Below are 22,556 nucleotides of genomic sequence, written 5' to 3'. Positions count from 1 at the left end.
GAAGCACAGCTTCCATGCTGGGCATGCAGGCAAGGGCACTAACTGTGATGAGGACACTTGTACATTATCAGCTGGATTGAGACATCAGCTCATTTCATATGGGTCACTGAATAACAATGAACTGGTTATCATCAGCCTGGGTGATGTTTGAACCAATATCTAAAGGTTCAAGGCCCTGTATTACCAATTCCTTCGTCATCCAGTCTACCACTCCAAAGACTCCTTTCCAGTCTAAATCATGTTACTGGCCCCTGTGAAATAAAGACTGGGACTCAATTTGTGCATGCCGTTGGAAAATTAATTCTGCTTCTTCTAAGGTGTTACACATTTTGACCCTTGCATTGTCCTGAACCTGGGGAAGTCAAGGTGTTACCCCACATTCTATTTTAAACTACTGTATGATGACATGGTGCCATCCTGAGTTTTGAGGTCTCTCTAGGGATTTGAAGCACTTGGTTTAACTGGATGTCAGATTTGCTTTATAGTCACTGCAAAGGTAATCGAGGAGCCACACCAGATAACCTCATTGTTAGTTTGAGTGACAACAGGTCTGACAAACTAACTGATGCCAATGGGAAAGATAATTTCTGGCAGTTTTAATCATGGTGGCACTTGTAGTTAAGAGCGAAGATTGTTACACACACAGACACACACACACACAGCAGGGGAAAACCTACTTTTCATGTCCCAAATTCTGTCTTGGAAAATGGAGGAGATCTCCCCATGACATTACAGATCCTCACTTTGACTAGCCAGAGCCTGAAATCATGGCATATGGAGCTGTCCTTTAGAGCCTCCTTGGCAAGGTTCAGGAAGAGTACTCTACTTATTCAGAAACTTGAGGCTCTGGCTCCTAAAAAAAACCAAACCCCAAAACAATAACAAATGTATGTAGGGCCAAATGCTCAATACCTTACTCAGCACATGCTCAGGCAGAACACTCACTGAAGTTAACAGGAGTTTTGCCAGGGGAAAGAGTGAGTGAAATAGCATAAGGACTTCAGGATTCAGTCCATGAGCCTTTATTATGTATAAAGAAAATTTTAAAAATGAGAAACAATCTGTAGCTTTTTCCTTCCAGCATTTGTCAAACTATATCTAACCTATTTTTCGTCTCTCAGCACATTATTCTGCTGATGCAGGACTTCTTCATCCTTGTTCTGAGGTTTTGCAACCACCTGTTAGCCAAGGAAGATGAGGCTTTTAATCCTCTCTCCGTCCCCCATCATCTGCTATTCCATTTACAAACTATTTCCAAACCTCCCCTTTCTTAGGCAAAGAGCCACAGAAATTAACTACCTTCAGCTCTCTTTAGCCCTCTGAAACATATCAAGTAATAAGGGCTGTCCTCATCTCAAGGCTTTGAGCCAACATAGTACTTGAGATCCACAGATTTTCACAATAGACCACAGACAGGGTGTCCAGAACCTTGTTTTACAGGGTTTATTTTCAAAGCCCTGGAAATGAAAAACCCACACACGCATACACACATGAAAAGCCCTTTTCTCATCTCTGGGTATTGCATGCCATTCTGTGTTGTAACATGATGTCTCTACTAATTAGACTCTCTTGAGCACCGCAAATTGATCTCAGATTTTCCTGGGCAAGCAGATCACTCAAGAGAAAAAGTCCTGAACATAGCACTTCTGTCAAGTATAATGAAAGAGGATACCAGTACTTCTGGCTTCAACATCATGTAATAAAAGAGATTTTCCCCTGCTGTTTAAGAAAAAGAGGATGGATGTAACCAATCTTTCATTGAGAACATTATGGTCATATGTATAAGATCATGTAACTGGAAGTAATAGGGTGAAACTGAGTAAAGGAAAGGTTTAGATTGAATACCAGGAATTTTTTTTCCTAACAGTCAGATCTATTAGACTATGGAATAGTCTAAGGAAAGTGGTGGAAGATACATTGCTTGTGACACTTAAACCTCAACTTAGTAAAACACTAGATAATAAGACACTGTAGAGAACTGGCAGGATTCTCATGGGAAGGATAAGATGATCTAATCCTATAGGTCTTTTCCATTCCTAATGTCTATGCCTATGTATTTTAGTGTACTGAATTTTGCAATTTGCTGTTCTGGACAACAGTATTTCTTCAAGTTAACTGGCCGTTGTATATATTACTTGTAGTGCAGTGTCACTTTATCACCCCAGCTCCTTTGTGCTAGGCACTGTACAAGCATAAAACAAAATAGGTCCTTGCCCCACAGAATTTACTATCTATGCAAACATTTAAAAGGTAACATAGTTTTAATATCTTCTATGAGTGCTTTCATAGGATTTAAACCCACAACCTCTTATGCAAGGCTGATGTACCTAAACCACAAAGCCACTTGATAGGCTGTTAATAAGGTAGCTGTACTTTCCTAACCATTTTAGATGGTAAGCTCTTCAGGGAAGGGACTAGAATTTACAATATGTTTGTACAGTGCCTATCACAATGGAACCCAAATAGCTTCAGGTCTGTAGGAGCTAGCACAATACAAACATTAGATAAAAGTCACTGATCCAACTGGATGGTTCCTAGCATGGACTCAAATGTCTGCATCTTCTCTGAAGGTAGCAACCTCCTCGAACTAGAACATTTTTGGTTTTTAATTAATTAGTTAATTTAAAAAAATAATAATTTGACAACTTTCAGTGCCCTGAGAGCAAGAGTTTACTAATTGAACCAGATATAGTGTCAGTAGATGCTGGACAAACTGCCTCCCCACCTCCCATCATGCTCTGCCAACCCCAATGAAATGAAAGAATAATTTAAGTCTCATTTAACCAGTTCTTAAACCATACCCATAAGGATCAGTACTCCTGGGTTCTATTCTTATTTCTGTCACTGACTTGCTTTGTGACCTGGAAGGAAATGACATAACTTGTCTTGGAATAGTGCCTGACATACTAATTGTACCCCAAAACACTCCATAAATTAAATGCTAGATTTACAAAGTTAAAAAAAATAATTGCGGTGGAAGAGAGACATTTTCAGATGAAAATAGATACACAGTCAGGTAAGTGGAGAGATGCACGAAGGTTATTCCAGATGGCAGGAGATGCAAAGGAGAAGAGTCTTGGACCAATAATGGTGAGATTGTAATATGAGGCAGGGAGGATGCTGATACTAGGCAAGTGGGATGAACAGAAAGGGGAAGGGAGAGACCAAGAGCCAGTTGCTTGGCTGGTGTAAATCGTCATGGCCTGATTATAGTTCCAGCAAAGTCAATGATCTACACCAGCGGAGGATCTGGCCCAAAGGCTATGCAGCAAATCTATGAAGGGTTTTAAAAACAAAGGGGTTAATTTTCAACCAGATGCTGAAGTGGAGGGAAAACAGGGGTGTTGTTTGAAGATGTAGGGGATATGGTTACATGTCTTTTTATAGGCGAGAAGGTAGTGAGCAGATTTCTGTATATGCATGGGTTAGTTAAAGCATGGGAACACTGCAGGGATGGAAGCTACTATAATCAAGGCAAGGGATGATGAAACCACGGATGTTGATTTCAGCAGAGGTGGGACTGAGAGGAACATAGGGAGATTCACAGACAGACATAGGAAGCCTGGGAGAAGGAGAGTCCAGAGTGAAGGGTAACTCCAACATTGCAGACAGTGGAGTCAAATACAAGGTCTCCATCGAGGAGAGAAACCGAGGAAATGGAGTAATATTTGAGGATGGTTCTTTTCCCCAAAGGAAGCACATCAGTCTTTGAGATATTTAGCTAAAGGAAGTTGAGACACAGTAGTAAAGAAAGGCAGTGAGGCGGTGAATATGTGCATACTGTAAAAGTTAGCAGTGTAAGCTCAAATTAAAGGCAGAGGAAAAATGGCCATGAAATAGGAGAAAGAGCAGGGGGCTGAGAATTGAACCTTGTGGGATTCCATAGTGCTGTGCTATTCCCAAAGAAGAGCGGTTTCATTCTGGCCTTATCACAGAAAGTGCTAAGGATATTGTGGTTATTGGAAAGGTGGAAGAAGGCTGCTTCTAAACCCCTTTGCTGAGAAAGGGAAGGTCACAGACAGGTTTGAGCATCAAAGTCAAGGGACATTTCTTGAGGAAGGTGGTGGGGATTGGCTCCTTGAAGAGGCTCTTTTCTGGGCTAGCTAAGGGGAAGTGGCCAAACATTTTCCACATATGTTGCAACCAATATTGTGCAAAGTAATAATTCCATCCCTAGTTAACTGAACCTGGGAACGCTGGGGTTGGGTTCAGGAGACTTCAAATGCTATCGAGTATGAGTAGCCACCATTAGCTCAACCTTAATGTCCGTAACACAGACATTGGCTATAAAATTATTAGGGTCTTATTACAGCGAAGAGTTCAATAGCTCTGAAGCAGGGTGATGTGTAATAGCAGCTTGCAGATAGGAAAGGGGTGCATCCTCAGAGGTACGTGGCAAAATCCTGTTCCCAGTCACGCTGGAGTAGATCTGAAGTAATGCCATTGCAATCAGTTAAGTTGTCCTGATTTATCTTAGCGTGAATGAGAGCAGAATCTGGGCCATTTTATGTTGTTAATATTGCAACTTTGTACCAATGAAAAAGTGCTTAAATAGACACCAGCAACAGTGAAAAGCAGAACTCATTCATGAAGTTTTTCTATATACTTTGGCACCTCACAAAATACCCAATATCCACTGTGCCCAAGTTTCACAGAATCTAGAAATGGAATATATCTATTCAGTTCTCTAATATTCTAGTCCATCTCCCAGCCATTTGCTTCCTATTATGCATTTACTCATTTTATCCAGTCTAGAGGGGCACTCAGCCATGTGGATTGAAGAGACAAGTTACTTATTTTACAGAGTTTCCATAAACTTCATTTAGCGTAAATGACTGAATTTCTCATCTTGACTTTCTGCACTGAGGCTATGCTGCTATTTTCAACACCATTTCCTGTAGAAAGCGGCTCCTAACAATTTTATTTCCCTGTGTGGGATGATGTTTTGAATGTGATTTGTGCATGCGTGCACGTTCAAGTTTAATTCTGATTTTAATTCTGAAACACAAAAACACATCTTGGGCTCCAAAAGGAATGGGTTATTATAGTTATAATATGAGCTGACCATATTCTGCTTTGAGTACAACCGAATCCAACTTGGTTAGACTGTTTCTTTGCATGAGTCTATTGCCTTGTTCAAGGACATCACTCACCAACTGACTCTTTACCTAAGTCTACAAAAGTTTGGAATGATTTCAGTTATTAGAAAACAGAATGGAAACCAGTCAGATAAATCTTTTTCTTCTCATGCATTTTCTCTTCTACAAAGTCTACATTTTTGTATGTACCTGGTTTCCTAATTAGTTTGAATGATTTATGTCTGAATCCCTTAGACAGCTTTGAAAATCTCTGCATCTTTGCTTTTTAATTTTTTTTATTTTCCGACTTAGTTGTTTAATATAAGGTTTTTGTAGCAAGGGTGTAACACTAGCTATGAGGCTTCCTTTTATTATATATATTAGTTACCAATCAGATATTTACATTATTAATTCAGTATGTGGTTGGGGTTTTTACCTGTCATTAATTGTTATTTTATTAAAGGTTTCAGAGTAGCAGCCGTGTTAGTCTGTATTCGCAAAAAGAAAAGGAGTACTTGTGGCACCTTAGAGACTAACCAATTTATTTGAGCATAAGCTTTCGTGAGCTACAGCATCCGATGAAGTGAAAAAGCTTATGCTCAAATAAATTGGTTAGTCTCTAAGGTGCCACAAGTACTTCTTTTATTTTATTAAAGTAAGCCTCTCTCTTTAAGAGAAGAGAATTTTTTAAAATGCTATATAATTCACAATTTTTGTAGTTATTATAACTGATCATGTCTGCCTCTTTTCTTTAGTTTTGTTTTGCTAGTGGAATGTCATCTTTTTGACATAAACAGTATAATAAATAAAATACTTATTATGGAAAAGAATCAGTCTATTTAATTTGACCTGATGATAAAGAGCTTCAAATAATTTGGCCCTATGGAGTTTGTGAAGTGACGTGCACTGTAAGGCATGAAAGCGGCTGCTGAGCAGGTAGATAGTTTGTGTTGCAGTCGTAACATGTAAATATGAATAAACAACCTCAGTATGATCCCCTGGCAAGAGGAAGAGCATTTTAAAACAAATGAAAAACCATAGAAATTAGTGGCTGAAATAGAAAGTGTAAAGAATACAACAGAGCCTGAAATAACCAGTCTAGGAGTGAAATCCTGACTCCACTGAAGTAAATGACAACTCCCATCGACTTCAGTGGAGATAGCATTTCACTCTAAATGTTTGTTTCTTTGAAGGAAAACACTTTGAGCAAGTTTAAACCTTTTAACTTGGAACATATATATTAACTGGAACACCATTTTCTGTGAAATATGTATTCTAATAACGTTTACCTGCCACACAGGTGTGTTGTAAGGCTTATTTCATTAGAAGAACAGGAGTACTTGTGGCACCTTAGAGACTAACAAATTTATTAGAGCATAAGCTTTCGTGGGCTACAGCCCACTTCATCGGATGCATAGAATGGAACATATATTAAGAAGATATATATTCTTAGATATAGATCTTCTTAATATATGTTCCATTCTACACATCCGATGAAGTGGGCTGTAGCCCACAAAAGCTTATGCTTTAATAAATTTGTTAGTCTCTAAGGTGCCACAAGTACTCCTGTTCTTTTTGCGGATACAGACTAACACAGCTGCTACTCTGAAACCTGTCATTATTTCATTAGATTTTGTAAAGTGCTTTGAGGTCTTCAGGTGAAAGATGCTATAAAAGGGAAAACAATGATTATTTATGCTTCATCAAGATCTAAGAGTATTCCTATTTCTTGTCCTAAAGGAAATGAGAAAAATGTTCCCCTTACCTCTAGGATATTCTTCAGCTGTCTGATAAGCAGTAGGGTCCTTCTGTTTTGGCTGCCACCTGCAATGGGAAACTGGAGCAAGCTAAAGGTTAGCAACTGCTCTTCTCTTCCCAGCTCAGCTTCTGATGCCTCTTTTCCCCTCTGGGAGTTTAAATCTCCTTCAGAGGAGATGAAAGGAGCCAATAGAGACACTTGGGTGTTTCCCTTCTGAGCTTTTCATAACGAATGAAGAAGGTTTGAGAGATGGTGAAAAATTCTTCACTGTGTCTCACTCTCTCATTCTATCAGACCCTATCACTTTATGTTTAGATTTTGACTAAAAACCAGCAGATGTTTATACTTTTGCAAAAACAGGAGCAGAGATCTCAGAATTGTTCTGAAGTCCCATATATGGAAAAGAACTTTTAAAGCATTATTTTGCTGAGGCCTGGGTGTATTCAACACAAAAAAAGGAAAAGTATAGTACACTTCAAAACCAGTTAAGATTAAATCACAACACTGGGGCTCAAAAGCGTGTCTCTTTCACAAACAGAAGCTGATCCAATAAAGATATTACCTCATCCACTTTATCTATCACATCATTAGCAAAACTCAAGTACTTAAAAGAAAGCAAATTAAAAGTTAAGGATACCACTTCTTTTATATCACCCACATAATAAAATTATATACCTACAATAAGGCAAATCTAGAGTGAATTGGCACAGTTCCATAGAATCTGAGCCATTATTCTTACAAAGGACTAGAGCTGACTGAAATATAAAAACCTATTTTCATGAACATTTTCAGAATGTTGAAGCTCTTTTCATTTCAGAAGATTTGAAATGGACCTCTTAAAAATAGATTTAAAAAATGATATAAATAAAAAATTTCAAAAACCTGATTTTTGGTAAACTAAATATTTCTATTCCCATTTCAATGTTTTCTATAATTTTTAATGTTTCAAGAACAGACACATTTTTCACAGGAAAAGTCAACAATGTTGCCAATTTTTTGTAAAAATTTAATATCTTTTTAACAAAAATCTAACTTTGTATCAACATAATTATTGAAAATGTTATTGAAATGGTTCTCAAATGAAGCCTGCAGCCCACACAGATTTTGTAAGGGGCATAACCCAAGACTTTGCAATTTTCTTGGGTGTAGTTTGGCAACCGTTAGGCACTAGGGAAAACCCACATGCTAATGTTTCCACTGAATGCATCCAATGAAGTGAGCTGTAGCTCACAAAAGTTTATGCTCAAATAAATTTGTTAGTCTCTAAGGTGCCACAAGTACGCCTTTTCTCTTTCCACAAACTAATGACAAGCTTGATAATGGCAGAGATCTTTTGAATTTATGATACTACACCACTGAAGGAGTGGGGAGTTCATAAGGGGGAGCGAGGGAAAGGGGGCTCTAACACAAGCATGACAGAAGATTTCTGCTGTGTACATGGGGAGCCATTTTGGGGGGCCAGGGAAAGTTAAACCACTTTCCTTCCAGTACTCCAGATTGAACCCTATTGTAATCAGTGGCTGTCTTGGGTACTTTTATTTTTGAGGCTTGGAACTCTGGGTTTACTTCTTGCCTTCTTTATTCATTATCACTTGATCTTTTGCCTACAGGGAACTGATTCAGAGGAAGCAGCATGGTCCAATGGTCTAAGCATAGGACTCCGAGCCAGGAGTAGCTGCATTCTAGCCCCTTTTCGATTCTGACATACTGCGTGGCCTTGTGCAAGTCAATTAATCTTTCTCAATATCAGTTTCTCAGTCTGTGACAGTGACAATGGCCCAGATCTTCCAGTATTGTGAGCGAGGCCCAGCACAACTGGCCATAGCCAATTCTCCACTAGCCTAGTTTGTATGCCTCCATCTTTTCCTATTGCTGGCACAGGGGGCATATTCAGGAGAAAGGGGCCATGCCCAGGTTGTCTCTGGGGCCTGCTGATTCCCATCTACCACACAGGCTTCTTGGAACCAATGGCAGCTGGAGCAATTTAGAGTGCAGGCTGTCCCTAACTTACACTAGGGGACCACCCTGGCTCAGAATGGGCTCACAATCTAACCCAATCACACTTACCTGTCTCATGGGGATGTTGAGGATTCCAGCGTTCTGGAATGCAAGGCACCATGCAAATCTAAGTATCATAGACATGTATTGATCACTCCTTCTCTCGTCTGCTGGGATCTGTTATAAAGTATGGTGCACTTTATTGCACTGAGTGTATTTTTCCAAACACTCCCTATGAATAGGTGTCATGTCTGAGCTGTTGGAGTAAAGAATTCTCACCAACAATGGACTGCTAGAAGGGGAAAAAACGACGTTCAGGAAACTTTGTCAGCTAAGGCAAATTGAATTCAAAGTCTTACTTTTAAGAGATTCTGGACATTGTTTGAAATCACTTGAACATAACTGTTTATGCTAAAGGACATGCTGAAGACCCATATTAAAGAAACTATTGGCTCTCCTGGTCTAAAGGACTCCGATATGCCATATTCGTTTGCTTTTTCCAAATGGTTGCTGCAACAGGAGAGCAGAAAGGACTCCAAGAATAGTTCAGAAAAAGGCAAAACTATGCTTTCTGATAAGCATGGTTGATTTCAATTTGATCTGAGAACTCCAGCAGGCTCTGCCCACACAGGCAGAGACCATCAGAATCACAATCCATCAGACTGCTTCGAGAGCAGTATTTACCCAATGAGTACTTTCCCCTGAGCAGCTCCAGCTCTAGCATGGGGGAGGCTCTAAACTACACTAGCTGGTAATGGTCTCCAAGGAACCATCCCCAGCTAAGAATTGCTGGAGCACAGCAGTATGGCTCCAGACGTGCCTTGGCCCAGTTGCATCTCGTGAGCGGTATAAAGGGGCTATAATGGAGAGGAGAATTTGGATCGCAGGTTTGTGAGAAGATAACCTGCTTTTTAATAAGAAATATTTTAAATCACTAATTTAGTAAAGCTAAAGGGTGAAACACAGTACTTGGGAATTATGGAACCTTCCCCACATTGTTACAGCCAACACCTCAGTAACATGTACAGGATAGCAAATATTCCGCAGGATTCCTACATGCCCTGCCAGTTGTGCAATCATCATTCTGTTCGTTCAGCAGCCTTCGCAGCGTGTGTGTATTAGAGTGTACACATCTGCACAGTTACTGTTTCTGCACTGGATGGGTCAAATGGGACACTAAATTGTAGTGGGAGAGCTGGATTTTAAATTAGAGTGATAACAGAGCTCAGAGCTGAGTTTGTCCTGTTGAATTGCTTTATATCTTTAATTGGGCATCAATCTCCTTATATATCCCCCTACCCAGGATTATACTCATCATACACAGCACCTCCCACACTCACCTCCACCCATTTTCCATCTGGACTCACTAGCGCCCCCTGCAGCTGATGAAGGACAAAAGCAGAGCAAATGCTGCAAAAAATAATGCACAATTATTATTTTGATTTTTTTTACACAAAATCTCTTTGGTTGTGTCTGTGTCCCTTTTTGCATTTGCATTCCACAAATATTCTAGCAATGAGCTCACTGGCCAGCAGGTTTTCAGAAACAGAGAATTCAAGAAAATACTAGAGAATATCTATAAAAAGCAAGTATTTCATTCTTTCTGCAAGCACCAGAAACTTGATTTTAAGCATTCCATTCAGCCAGTCAGGGACCAGAAACACGTAACTTAGGTGTTCAGATGCACATAGCTTGACTTTTTAGTATCAGATACTCACAACAAACTGCTCATAAATGAGTTGCAGATCATGAGCCTGGATATCCCATATTTCCAGAGCTTTGTGCTCTTCACGTGGTGGGGGATTCCCTCGGTGTAGGGGAATCTTCATTTGATGTAAGAACAGTTGTAGTGTCTCCTATACCAGACCTCAATTACCCTCTTAGGTCAGCTTTCTCACTGCTTTGCTCTGCAAGCAGTGCAAAGGGGCCAGCGCCTGGGCCAGGATTTAGCCCAGAGCCTTGCACCTCTTGGTTGCTGGTCCTGAGTCATATCGGGTGAGTAGTGACTGAAAATTGCTACCATATTATGGCACTTTGGTAGCCTATGTGATGCGAGTTAGTTGTCTCAGTCCAGTGCCTAGAGGACAGATATCCACTTGACAGAAACTATCCACCACAAGTAGCACTGAGGTTGGCAGGGAGATCAAGGATATAATAAGCTCTGCAGATTGAACTATCCTCTCAACTATAAAATCAGTCTCATCAGGCCATGGACAAGGTTGATGTTCTTTGGCAGCGGTCAGGGTTCATTATGCTACTGATTCTGCTGTGCATAAATAGACTTCAATCCCCAGGACTCAAACCGCAAGGAACTGTGCTTCCGTTAGAGACTAACCAATTTATTTGAGCATAAGCTCACGAAAGCTTATGCTCAAATAAAGTGGTTAGTCTGCCACAAGTCCTCCTTTTTTTTTTTTTGCAAATACAGACTAACAGGGCTGTTACTCTGAAACCTGTGCTTCTGTCGAAACACATTGGAACCCCTCTGCCTCTGCTCAGATGTCTCAACAGGAAACCTGTCACATGGACAAAAGGCAGCACGTCAGGCCTGTGAAAGGAGATAATTTCAAAGGCAAGACTTTTTGGATGCTCCAGCCAGTAGATATGAATTGTTAATTTCATCAAGAGGTTGAGTTCAAAGTGAAGAGCCCAACATATGTTCCACCTGAAGTCACAACTCTGCTTACTACAGCAAAAAGTTATTTTAACGCACCTCGATTGAGATTCCACACAGTGCAAAAGGGCAGTTACTCTTTTGAGGCAATATAGTACAGGAAGAAACACACAGCACATGCAGAATTTCCCAGTCATTTTTCATTGGTGAGAGGGGTCATGATTGTTCTTTTGTCTGTAAACCACACATCCTTAATCAAAATTTGTGAGTTGAGGTGGTGTGAAATCTTGCCACTGTAAATTAGCTACTAAAAACCAAGAACAAGACCTATGAATAGCCAGGCAGATGAAGAAGCCGTTTGAGAAACAGAAAGAGAGAAATGAGAAAAAGAGACTGAGAGATAAATCAAATGTGTAGTAATTATGGACATGCAGCACAGACATACTTAAATGGAAAGTGATCACATTGTGTGGTGTATTGCTGAATTGCATTGCATCATATTTTCCTGTTGGAACTCCATCCCAATCAGTTTTACAAGCTCACCCCTCCCAACATCAGATCCTTGTGGTCTGCACAAACGCTTAGCCTGAGGTTTTGCAAAGACTACTAGTTTAATCTAATGAGGGAGGTATTTATTCAGACTGACATCAGCACGGGGATGAAGTTTCTACACAGTGTAACCCTCAAAAAAGGTTTGGGTTCCCCCCGCTCCCCACACACAAAAGCACTTTAAAGTGGAGTTTCACTGTAAAAGGAAAGGCATACAGAGCAAAAGATCCACCCCTTTTACTCCGAGAGTGGTGGCAAGAGTTCTCATCAGCCCTGCAGTGGTAATGGGTTGCCAGCAGCCTCGGTAATGATGGACTCTGAAAGTACTATAGTATCTTCACTCTCATTGGGAAGCAGATATAGCAAGTCTAACCCAGCTCTTCTTTGGTCCCTGTGTATAGAAGCAGCTGCAACAAGATCAGGAACTAGGGATTCCTCTCCCTTCCCCAGCACAGTGCTGACTTTCCTCCTTATCTTTGGCCTTGTCTATGTTGGGAATTTGCCCCAATTCCAGATGCACACCCTTGTGTGCATCTTTATGTTCTCTACAGAAAGCAAAGGAACATCAGGCCATCCGTGTCTAAAGAGTGTGTATGGTGTACATGGTGGCAATACTGCTGCCCATGGGTGTGGGGAAGTCTCAGCACATGGAGGAAGTAAAGCAGGAGTGACCCCATAATGCCACAAGTCTGAGCAGAGCATGGGGGAGCCTGACATGCTCTATAGCTAGATAGACTAGCCAGAGGAGCCCAGCTGCTTGCATAGGTCTAATGGTTAATTTGTCACAGACACCTCTGGGGCTCATCTCTTTAGTTGAGCCTGTTATGTGGGGCATCACCCACGGAACAGGGCCTGTGTCCCCCTTTGTTCATAACAGCACTGAGCACGCTGGCAGAGACTGACAAACTCGAAGGGTGCCATTCGGGGCTGTGAACTCCAGGCTTCATGGGGAGACGGGACAGGATCTCCCACTCCTGGCCAGGAGCTTTCACCTCCTGTGGATTTCACTCTGTCACATAGGTCAGCAGCTTGGTCCCCTGGGCCTGAAATAGGAGAGATGCCAGGGGTTGGGCTGCAGAAGGGAAATGAACAATGTGTCCTATTATCGAAAACCATGGCTCTGCCTGGTTCCACCAAACCTCTCCCTCCCCACAAACTCCCTTAAATCCCCCTCCAAAGCCCCCCTCCCTACCCCAAACCTCCCTTCCTCCCCCACGCCTCCCAAACCACCCCTCCCCCATACTCCTCTTCCTCCCCCTCCCACAACGCCTCGCCTCCCCGCTCTCCTCCTTCCCTCCGCCCGACGGGTGGCTGGAGGCGCATGCGCCAGGCGGGGAAGATGGCGGCCTCCATGCTGGGCTGGGCGCTGCAGGCCGCTCGGCAGGTCAGGCCCGTCGGGCGGCAGCGCCTGGCTCGGGGACTCCCCGGGGCTCGCGCTGGGGCTGGTAACTTCCCTGTCCCGGGCCCCCGGTCACTGTCCCGCCACCGACTAGCCCCCTAGCCCAACCTCTCTGCTTGCCCTTGCCCCTGCCCCCATCCGTGCTCCTCGGTGCCCCCCTGCCCCCGGTCCATCCCCATTGGTCCCCTTCAGTCCCTACCCAGTGCCCCCACTCCCTGCCCCCGGCAGCCCTCCCCCGGCAGCCTTTATACCCTTGCCCGGTGCCCTCTCTCTGCGGCGCTGCGTAGCGGCCCACGTCCCTCCCCTGGGTTGGTCTGTGTCTCATCTTCAGCTCTCCGTGCAGCGCACGGGGTGTCCCGCTGGGTTCGCCCCTGGGTGAAGTGCGGTCTTCCTGGCTTCAGGTCGGTTAATTTAGGCGGGAAGGATTGGTGGCGTGTCTGGAGAAGCATTTTGTGGAGTGTGCCACTTGGCTTTAGTGGCAGTGTTGTCTAGGACAGTGGCTCTCAACCTTTCCAGACTACTGCAGGTGAAGAACCAGCAGCAGGAGAAGAGAGTCAGCTACAGAAAAAATCCTGTTTTCACAGAAAGATGCCTAGTGATAAAAAAACAAGGGAAGAGAGTTTAGCAGCTAGAAATAGAAAAGGCCCTTTAGGATATTTGATGTGTGTGTGTCTCACATGATATATCCTCTATTGAGACTGTATAGGCTATTAAACAGATATAACTTAGACTGTGCAGTAAAAATATTATCTAAGAGACACAGACAAGGTTTTCATCTCGAGGCCAAAAGACCAAAAACATCAAGACACTTGATTATGGTCTTTGATAGGCCAAGAGACTACTGATACTTGATCTTAGCCAAAAATACACTGGATCCCAGCACCAAAAAACAAACAAACAAAAAAACACACCCCTGAAAAAACCTGGATTTTTTTCTACGGGTTCTAGGAGGTGCCAACAGCCCTTTTATTTATTATGATGATTTCTATTCCAGTCATGCCTTAGCCAAGATCAAAGTCTCCTTGTGCTACATGCTAGTAGGGCATTTTATTATGACTATGGACTGTGTATTTAAATCTTGACAGTCTTAAAAGACTCCATTGTATGCTGTGTAAAACACACCTGTGCTGGGATGTATGATCCTGCAGGCCTTGTCTATGCTACAGAATTTTGTGTTTGAACATAGCTGTCAACAACCATGTTAACACTTGAAACTACATACAGTTTGTCCTGGTCCACACTGATTGTTAAACATGACAGATCACAGTTGTCAACAATTGTGTGCTTAGACATGGTAGAATTTCATGACCTAGGCCAGGCCAACAACAGAGCTAGCTGGTGTGATTTGCTGAGCTACAGGATTAAATTCCCTGGATGCGTGAAGAGGGTGACTTGCCAGTATTGTCAGGCCTGAAGACCAGAGGAGTCAGTGAAGGCAGTGATTGAATCCAAATGAGGTAGATGCTAGGAAGAGTAAAGGAATAAGCAATATTTGGAATTGGGTGAGTGATAAAATACTGGAAGCTGCAGATTTAAACTTTATATTTTCCCTTTTGTTAGATATTTCCTTTGCCCTGTAGAGGGCAAGTGCGGGGTTACTATGTAGACTGGAGAATGCTGCGTGATGTAAAGAGACGGAAGATGGCTTATGAATATGCAGATGAGAGGTTGCGGATCAACGCTCTCCGAAAAAATAACATCCTGCCTAAAGAACTGCAGGTAAAGTAAAGTCCATCTGTACTTTCCTGTGGGACCATTTAGGGAGATGGTATGCACACCCACACTGCTGCAGCAGCAGCATTCTCTGAGCATCACAAACTACTTTGTATGAATCTAATTGTGCAGCCAGTGCCAGGCTTCAGATTCGGGGGGGGAGTCAGTCTAGAATACCTGCATCCATCTAGTTCACAAGCTCACTTCACATCATGTAGCCATCTACTTAGTATTGATACTCAGCTCCAGAGCCTTGTCCCTTTTGGGTCATTCTCAACAGGAATAAAATCTCTTGGGTGGAACTCCTTTGCCACTGCTAAAATCAGAAGTCATCAGAGGTTATTAGAACAGGAAGTGGTTATGTCCTGCAGGGGTACAGTGAACAGCCTCATTGTTCCTATGGATGTTCCTGGAGTCTTGTTTTTCCTTCTGTAACTGTCACAAATGGGTGTGTGAGGGCCATTTCCCCTTTAGGTATGGGAGGTTCACTGTCTAGTTCAGTGGTATACAAACTTTTCCAGTTGCATCCCCACTTACCATTTATGGAATCTGTCTGTGCCTCCCCCCTCCATTACTGCACAGCCAAGGCTTCCTCAGCTGCAGGCTGCTTCTACCTTGCAGACAGGCTGCACTGCTAGGGCAGCGCCAATACCTGCCCCCTCCCCTCTTGGGTCTTCAGCCTGGGGGTGGAGCCAGCACTCTGCACAGAGGATGCTGGGAGCAGAAATTGGCACGGCACACTGACCCATGGGCTAGGTGGCCCACTGAGGTGACTCGGGTGGAGGTGCTCCCTCCCTGCCCCCAAGGGGGCTGGCACAAGCTGTCTGGCATTGCCACTCAGCTCTGCACGTTCCTCTGTGCCCCCCTGGGGGGTGTGCCCCATAGTTTTGCTCACTACAGGTCTAGTTTACTAGTTCCTAAAGAAATGCTGTACATCCAGGCTGATTTCTGCTCCCACACTACTTTAAAATCTTGGGACGTGATTCTGCAAAGACTTACATATTTGAGATTAAGCATATGGGTAAATAGTCTCATTGATTTCAAAGGGCTGTGTGCCCTATTAAAATTAGACTTTTACAAGTCTTTCCAGGATCAGGACCTTTAGATATAAATTTCTGGATTTTTATTGTCTAGTCACCACTACCTCAACCCACCCATCTGAAAACCCTAATAGAGCCTGCAGGCGTCACCAGGGCTATAGAAATTGCTAGAGTGGGGAAAAAGGGAGAAAGATAAGTGCTGCTGATCTAACTCTGTAGTTAAAACATCCTGCTGGAGGTAGCTTTTTTCCCCCTAGCTAAGCCATCAGTTTCCTTATTTCCCAGTGCCAGCATTTACAACAGGAGATGCTGACTCAAACGAATGAGGCACTGAGAGAACAGGAAGCAAGACTTCTCCTCAGAACTCTGTCTTCAGCAGTTATTTGTCTGGAAGCTTTATTTATACTCTAAAATAAAGCTAGCAATCTTTTATCTTTACCAGGGAATAATGCACCCGAGCTGTTGCTGTGAGGGGTGATCGTGGGAATAAGTTAGGATTCTGCTCTGACTGGTTTGTTAAAGGGGTGCAGAAAGAGTTGATTTGTAGTAGGGAACCTTCTGACTTCTCTGGATGAGTGAGTGCTCTAGTATTTTCTGGGTGGTTGCTCACATAACTAGGATATAAACTCATTTCCTAATAGAAACTAATTCAGACCAAAGGAACAATTGATACCTCATGGGGAACATACTCATTGTGTCCTGGTTTCAGTCTGTCTTCCTTATCTCTCTCTCCATTTTCTGTGGAGTTTCCTTCACAGAGATGGCTTTACCTACCCTTTTGAGTGAGATATACCATGAATCGTTCTCATTGCTATGAGCTGGTCTTTACATGGCATATTCACCTACCAGTATTGAGGTAGCACCAGCCTGCAGTGGACATTTTGTATAAAAACAAGGATTTCTGTTGGTTTATCTGCTCATGCTATTCCCCAGGTAGTGGTGGTCATCTTTCAGAGTCACAGCTAGCTACTGTAGTAGTGAATGTGACTTAAGGTGGGGAATGAACTGTTCAGTATAAAATCTCCTTGTCATTCTAGTGCCCCTACTAGTCTTCAGAACTAGGGAAGAGGAGCATGGAAAATAAGATCCACGCTGTTGCTTTCCACAGCGTGATACTTGGGCTCTAAAGAAACACTTAAGCAACAGGCTCCAGATATATGCCTTTCAGAATCTGTTCCTCTTTGAGTAGCATCAGAAAGGCACCAGTTAATTCTGAGCAACTCCACTGTACAAATCAGACTTGTCTGTCTATCTCTTGTAGCTGTAATGTGGAAAATATAACAACTTACAGCCTCCAAAAGCTGATGCTACAAACTCCCTATTGAAAAATGGCAGTTTACATTTAATTTGCTAATTTAAAGGACACTATTTTCTAAAATCATTTTTTGCTATCTGTGACAAATTGTGGCTTGAAATGTATTTCCTTAAAGACTTGTTTCCCTAACTACCGACCTTCACTCCCCAATGTGGTTGCACTGGCTTGTTCTTGTAGGGTTGTTTGAAAGTATTAGGCTTTGTACATAAAGCTCTGAAGCATCTGGTTTGAAGGTAAAACATACAGTTACACTGACTTTGCAAAGGTAAGAAACAGAAGTAGGTCATCTGTGCCGTTTCTTGACCTTTTATCCCTTTGAGATCACATGACCTTTTTAGGAGAAGGAAATTTTGCAAGGGTACTGCAAGCCTCATGGAAACAGTAATTGAATGCAACACCATTTTACCTGATCCAGCATTAGACCCTGCCACTGCCTCAGTTTCCCTGTTTTGGGTTTCCCAATGTGACTGTATCCAGATTCTTCTGAATCAGACATCTCTTCTTGGAGTTTGGGATATAAAAACATTATAGTCCAAATGTCAACTTACTTCAAAACAAGCCTCTCCCTGATTACCAGATTCACAGCCCCTTGCTGGGCTCAACAGTTCTTTGTCAAAACCCAACTCCTGCTGGTTTTTTCAAGCCTCTTCTTCTTCTTACAGCTTCTACTCCTGCCCCTCCCTGCAGGCTGCTCCCACCAGGTCCTTCCTTCTGGCTGGAGTTGAGACACCTTCCCTAGTCTCTTCTGATACTGGGTCCCCTGCAAGAATTGTCCTGCTTATTGTAGGTCTTTCTCCCTAACTGAACAGACTCCTTTATCTGCCTGGAAGCCTCTCAGCTGGGGAGGTAACTAACATGAAACAGATGGGGCTGAGTCCAACTCCCTTAAAGGGCCAGCCCACCCTCTAACATAGACACTATTGACAATTGGTAATTGTCCAACTGGACTGTTCAGTGACTTGGGTGAAATACATGAGGACACTTTTCAGTTCCTAATGGAGCCGGGCCCTCATCCAGCAAGTGGAACCATTAAATCCCATGGGAAGTCTGAGGAGAGAGAACCTAGAAGAGCATGGAGAGCAAACTGCCCTCTCATTAGTTGAGAGGTGGTGGCTCCAGGGTAGGAAGGAGGCACATGCTGGTACCTCTGCTGTGGGTAAGGAAGCCTTCAGGCCTGTCCATCTATACCCCATTCTCTAAACTGTCTTAAAAAAGATAACCCTGGGCAAAATACAGCATAGGAACTTCAGGGTGTGTGTGTGTAATTGCCCTTCCTTTGGCTCCAGGAAATAGCTGATAAAGAGATTGCTGCCCTGCCACGTGACAGCTGCCCTGTGAGGATCCGGAATAGATGTGTCCTGACATCCCGTCCACGAGGCGTGAAGCGGCGCTGGAGGCTTAGTCGAATTGTTTTCCGCCACCTGGCTGACCACAGTCAGATGTCTGGGATACAGAGAGCTATGTGGTAAATCACCACTAGGACTTGTTTGCTCAGTCAAAAAGCGGAGACTGGGCCCAATTTATGCATTCCTGTAACTGAAAAAGCAAGACTGTCCTTTTGTTTAAAGTCCAGCATGAACATACCAGAAACAAGTAGGGGGAGGGGATAGAGAGGTTCTGTCACTGGGATACCACTGTGAGGGGACTATTGCAAATCTGATGGCAAAGAGATATGGTATAAGGGGCGAATAGGAATGCATCAAGCCAGGCTGTGCTAGAGGCAGTTTTATTTTGCCAGGAAGAGCTGCTACCCTGTTATAAAACCAAGCTGGGATTTGTAACTAAAAGGAACATCTAAATTAAAAACACATTACAGTACAAGACTTGTTCAGTGATTCCTGTTTGCTCTTTACATTCAGATTGCAATGACCTCTTTTGCACAGTTATCTGCTCAAAAGTATCACTAAAAACAAGGAATCACACAATGTAGCAGGGACGTATGCTGCAGTGAATATGAAGACAAGCTCCAACTACTCCGGCCAAGTAGCTGAAAGTGTGCTCACCCTCAGTTAAGGTATTTAAACACTACACCTGTTCAATTTATCTGTATGTTAGGGGCAGGCTAGGCTGGCAGTGGACAAACACCCCATTGAGCTGAAGTGTACTGAAGTTCTTCTTCTTCGTGCAGTTAGGGAGCCTGGTGCCGTAGTCCAAGAGCAGGCCAGGGTAGATGACCTGGATCCTAGGCCTTGTTCTCTTATCAACCCCCTGAATCATTTCACTGAACTAACATCTCCGGGCCTTAGTTTTTCCTTCATCTGCAAAATAGGAACAAGAGCATCATATCCCTTGGGAGTTAGGTGAGCTAACATCAAATGCTACATCTGCTTTGGGGCACAGGGGAGGAAGAGCAGAGAGCTGCTGCCTCCTGCAATCAGAGCTATACTGCTGCAGTGTGTACTCAGCCTCCCTCTCCTGTTGCAGTAGACCGTGGGAAAGGAATGTGGCACTGGGAGTACTGCACTAGGGAGCTAGTCACGGCCTGTGGCTTCCCTCCCTTCACACTGCAAAGGAATACCCTGCTGTAGGCAGTGTATGCAGAGGCCATCCTCACTGCTGTGGTGAAGCAGCACGGGTAATGAATTTGGCAGTAGCCCTTGTTACCAGATTTTCCAATTACTTTGGGGAATGCTCATTTATTAGGGTTACTCTTTGGGGCTGGGGTGGGGGGAAAGGGGAGCATGTTCTGTACTTCTTTCAATGTACTGCTTGTGTCCTCATATGGAGCTCTGCTCCCTGCTGCAAGTTCCCTGCCAGTGGAGTTATCCTGCAGGACCTAGGTTCCCCAGGGCTCGGTTCTTCCAGCCCCAGAATCAGACGAACACACACACACGTTAACAGAGTGCATCTGAGAGGACCGAGTTAATCAGCACTCCCAAGCTGACCTCTTATATGTCCCAAGCTGTCCCCCTCATAGGCCCTTGGATTCAGCAGGCTGGGTCGAACAGCATCTCCAAGCTGTCACCCTCATATGCCATGGGCACCACACTGGAGTAGAGTATGCCTGAGCAGCACTTTCAATCTGCCACCCTTATTTGCTCCTGGACTCAGCAGACTGGGTTGAGCAGCACTTCCAAGCTGCCACCTTCATATGTCCCAGGTTCAGCATGTCCCTATCTTCACTTCCATGTTACAATTGTTCTGATAGTAACCCACTTGATAAGCAAACCCCACAGGATTTTTGGGTGCTGCAGGGATCTTTAGCTTAGGTACGAGGAGCGTTGCTGCAGGGAAAATGAGGAAGCCAAAAACCATCCACGGGGGGGGGGGGGGGGGGCTAGAGAGAGAGAGAGAAGCAACCAGCTGTCACGGAGTCACCGGGCAATGCTCTGGAACTACTCCATACAAAGCCAGTCAGGACTCTGGGGGATCCTCCTTTGTCTGAGCAGACTGTCTCCAGGGCAAGAAGCTTTACACAGCTTTGACCTTCCTGGAGCTGACCTTGGAGCATTCAGCATCCCCTTCTCGCATGGTGCGCTTCCCACAGCGAGTCCGCACAGGCGGGGCTCCTGAGGAAGCCAGTGGGCCCGCACCCCAATTCCAGAGTCAGACGTGACTCTCAGCCAGCCAGTAAAACAGAAGGTTTATTAGCCGACAGGAACACAGTCTAAAAGAAGAGCTTGTAGGTACAGAGAACAGGACCCCTCAGTCAGGTCTGTCCATCTGGGCCTCCCTCCATTTCCCCAACCAGCTCCAAATGGAAACTCTCCTCCTCTCACCTTTGTCCCTTTCCCGGGTCAGGAGGCCACCTGATCTCTTTGTTCTCCAACCCCTTCAGTTGGCACCTTTGCAGAAGAGGGGCCCAGGCCATCAGTTGCCAGGAGACAGGGTGTTGGCGATTCTCTATGCAGACACCATCACACTGGCCCTCTAGGGCTCTAACAATCACATACCCTTATCCCACCACCTAGCTACTTAAGAAATGCCTAGGGGAAACTGAGGCACCAACACAGTATTCAGAGAAAACATTAAGACCATTCCCACTTTGTCACATCAGCTTAACCATGAAAGTTATTTACTGCCAGGTAATAACCATAGGGGAGCCAAAGAAACTAAATAGTTATACTATTAAATCTAACTTAAATTTGATTATAAAAGTCAGGTTTAGAAAACTGACTGATCACACAAGTCAGGGTCAGAAGGCTATACCTAGCGAGAGAGAGCTGGGTTCTCACCACTCCATGAAGCTTGAATCAATTGGAGGTTCCAGGTGGTGGTGGTGGTAGCTGAGGGTCTGGAGTGCTGGAGACAGGTAGAGCCCCCAGCACGTTCAGGAGAAGATTAAGTCCCAATAGAACTGATACAGATTTTGGATCCAGGCATCAGAACACTTACTTGAGCATGGGTAGGAGTTTTTGTAGAGAAACAACACACTAGATTTGTTTATGGGTGAACTGATGGCTCAAGGGAGTATACCAAAGTAGTTTTGTTCAGACTAGGCAAAACTGATCATTCCTGGCTCTGGGCAGTGTTCCTTGGAGGGAGCTCATAATGCAATTAGAGAGCTTCACTATTTTGGATACCAATAAAGGATTATTACTAGAATTGGTCTGATAACTACTGAGCTGGGTGTGTGCAGGCGTGGAGCACAGATTCCCCATCATGCAGTGCTTCCCTGCTTTTCTGGTCCCAGAGTTCTATGCAGTTCTTGCCTTGGAATCTCTGTTCTCCATTCTGGATGCTAATGGAGATGCCGCCCTGTCCCATCTTCGATGCAAATGAGGCTAGGGGAGTTTCCTTAATCCTGTCACCCTTTGTCCCAGTGTTTAGGTGCGTCTCCTATGGCCTTTTCATTGCTTTTTGTAAGTCTTTCTTCTGATTGTTTTTGGTTCAAGCAAAGACTGTGGGGGAGGGGGGAGGTCTTTTGTGAGTCAGACAGGCTAGGTACTGCACCCTGGTTCCCCAAGAATATAGAGCTGACAGGTAACACCCCCACATTCAAGGAGATGTTTTGGGGTGTACAGGATCCCTGCCCCCTTCCTGTTCTGTGATGCCTTCCCCATCCCTCACATTGCTGGGAGGAGCGTGTGTTTGATCCTACCTTTTACCCACATGCTACCAGTTGCGAGGCCTGCAGAGGCTCATGTTCTA

At 43.8% G+C, this 22,556-nt stretch overlaps 1 protein-coding gene and 1 long non-coding RNA gene across 2 annotated transcripts; one reads left to right on the top strand and one right to left on the bottom strand.

The window, feature by feature from the left end:
* Positions 1 to 12,041: 12,041 nt before the first annotated feature.
* LOC125641345 (uncharacterized) lies at positions 12,042 to 13,985 on the bottom strand. The gene is made up of 2 exons (XR_007358028.2): positions 13,649 to 13,985; positions 12,042 to 13,041 (listed from the first exon to the last, which is right to left on the bottom strand). It is a non-coding gene; the product is annotated as an uncharacterized LOC125641345 (long non-coding RNA).
* MRPS14 (mitochondrial ribosomal protein S14) lies at positions 13,281 to 19,286 on the top strand. Its single transcript, XM_048861161.2, has 3 exons — positions 13,281 to 13,382; positions 14,958 to 15,116; positions 18,752 to 19,286. Exons 1-3 carry the CDS (start codon positions 13,320 to 13,322, stop codon positions 18,932 to 18,934), a joined length of 405 nt encoding a protein of 134 aa, XP_048717118.1. The 5' UTR covers positions 13,281 to 13,319; the 3' UTR covers positions 18,935 to 19,286.
* Positions 19,287 to 22,556: the final 3,270 nt, after the last annotated feature.

The sequence above is a fragment of the Caretta caretta genome, chromosome 8 (assembly GCF_965140235.1).
Source record: "Caretta caretta isolate rCarCar2 chromosome 8, rCarCar1.hap1, whole genome shotgun sequence".
In the NCBI taxonomy this organism is placed as follows: Eukaryota; Metazoa; Chordata; order Testudines; family Cheloniidae; genus Caretta; species Caretta caretta.
The sequence above is the reverse complement of the archived record's forward strand: the minus strand, read 5'-3'. Positions and strand labels throughout refer to the sequence as shown.

Bases quoted from the DNA above. Each gene is read 5' to 3' on its own strand.
- MRPS14 (XM_048861161.2), top strand. From the start codon at position 13,320: ATGCGCCAGGCGGGGAAGATGGCGGCCTCCATGCTGGGCTGGGCGCTG. The intron at 13,383-14,957 runs GTCAGGCCCGTC...CCCTTTTGTTAG, and splicing joins CGCTGCAGGCCGCTCGGCAG to ATATTTCCTTTGCCCTGTAG. The intron at 15,117-18,751 runs GTAAAGTAAAGT...CTTTGGCTCCAG, and splicing joins TCCTGCCTAAAGAACTGCAG to GAAATAGCTGATAAAGAGAT.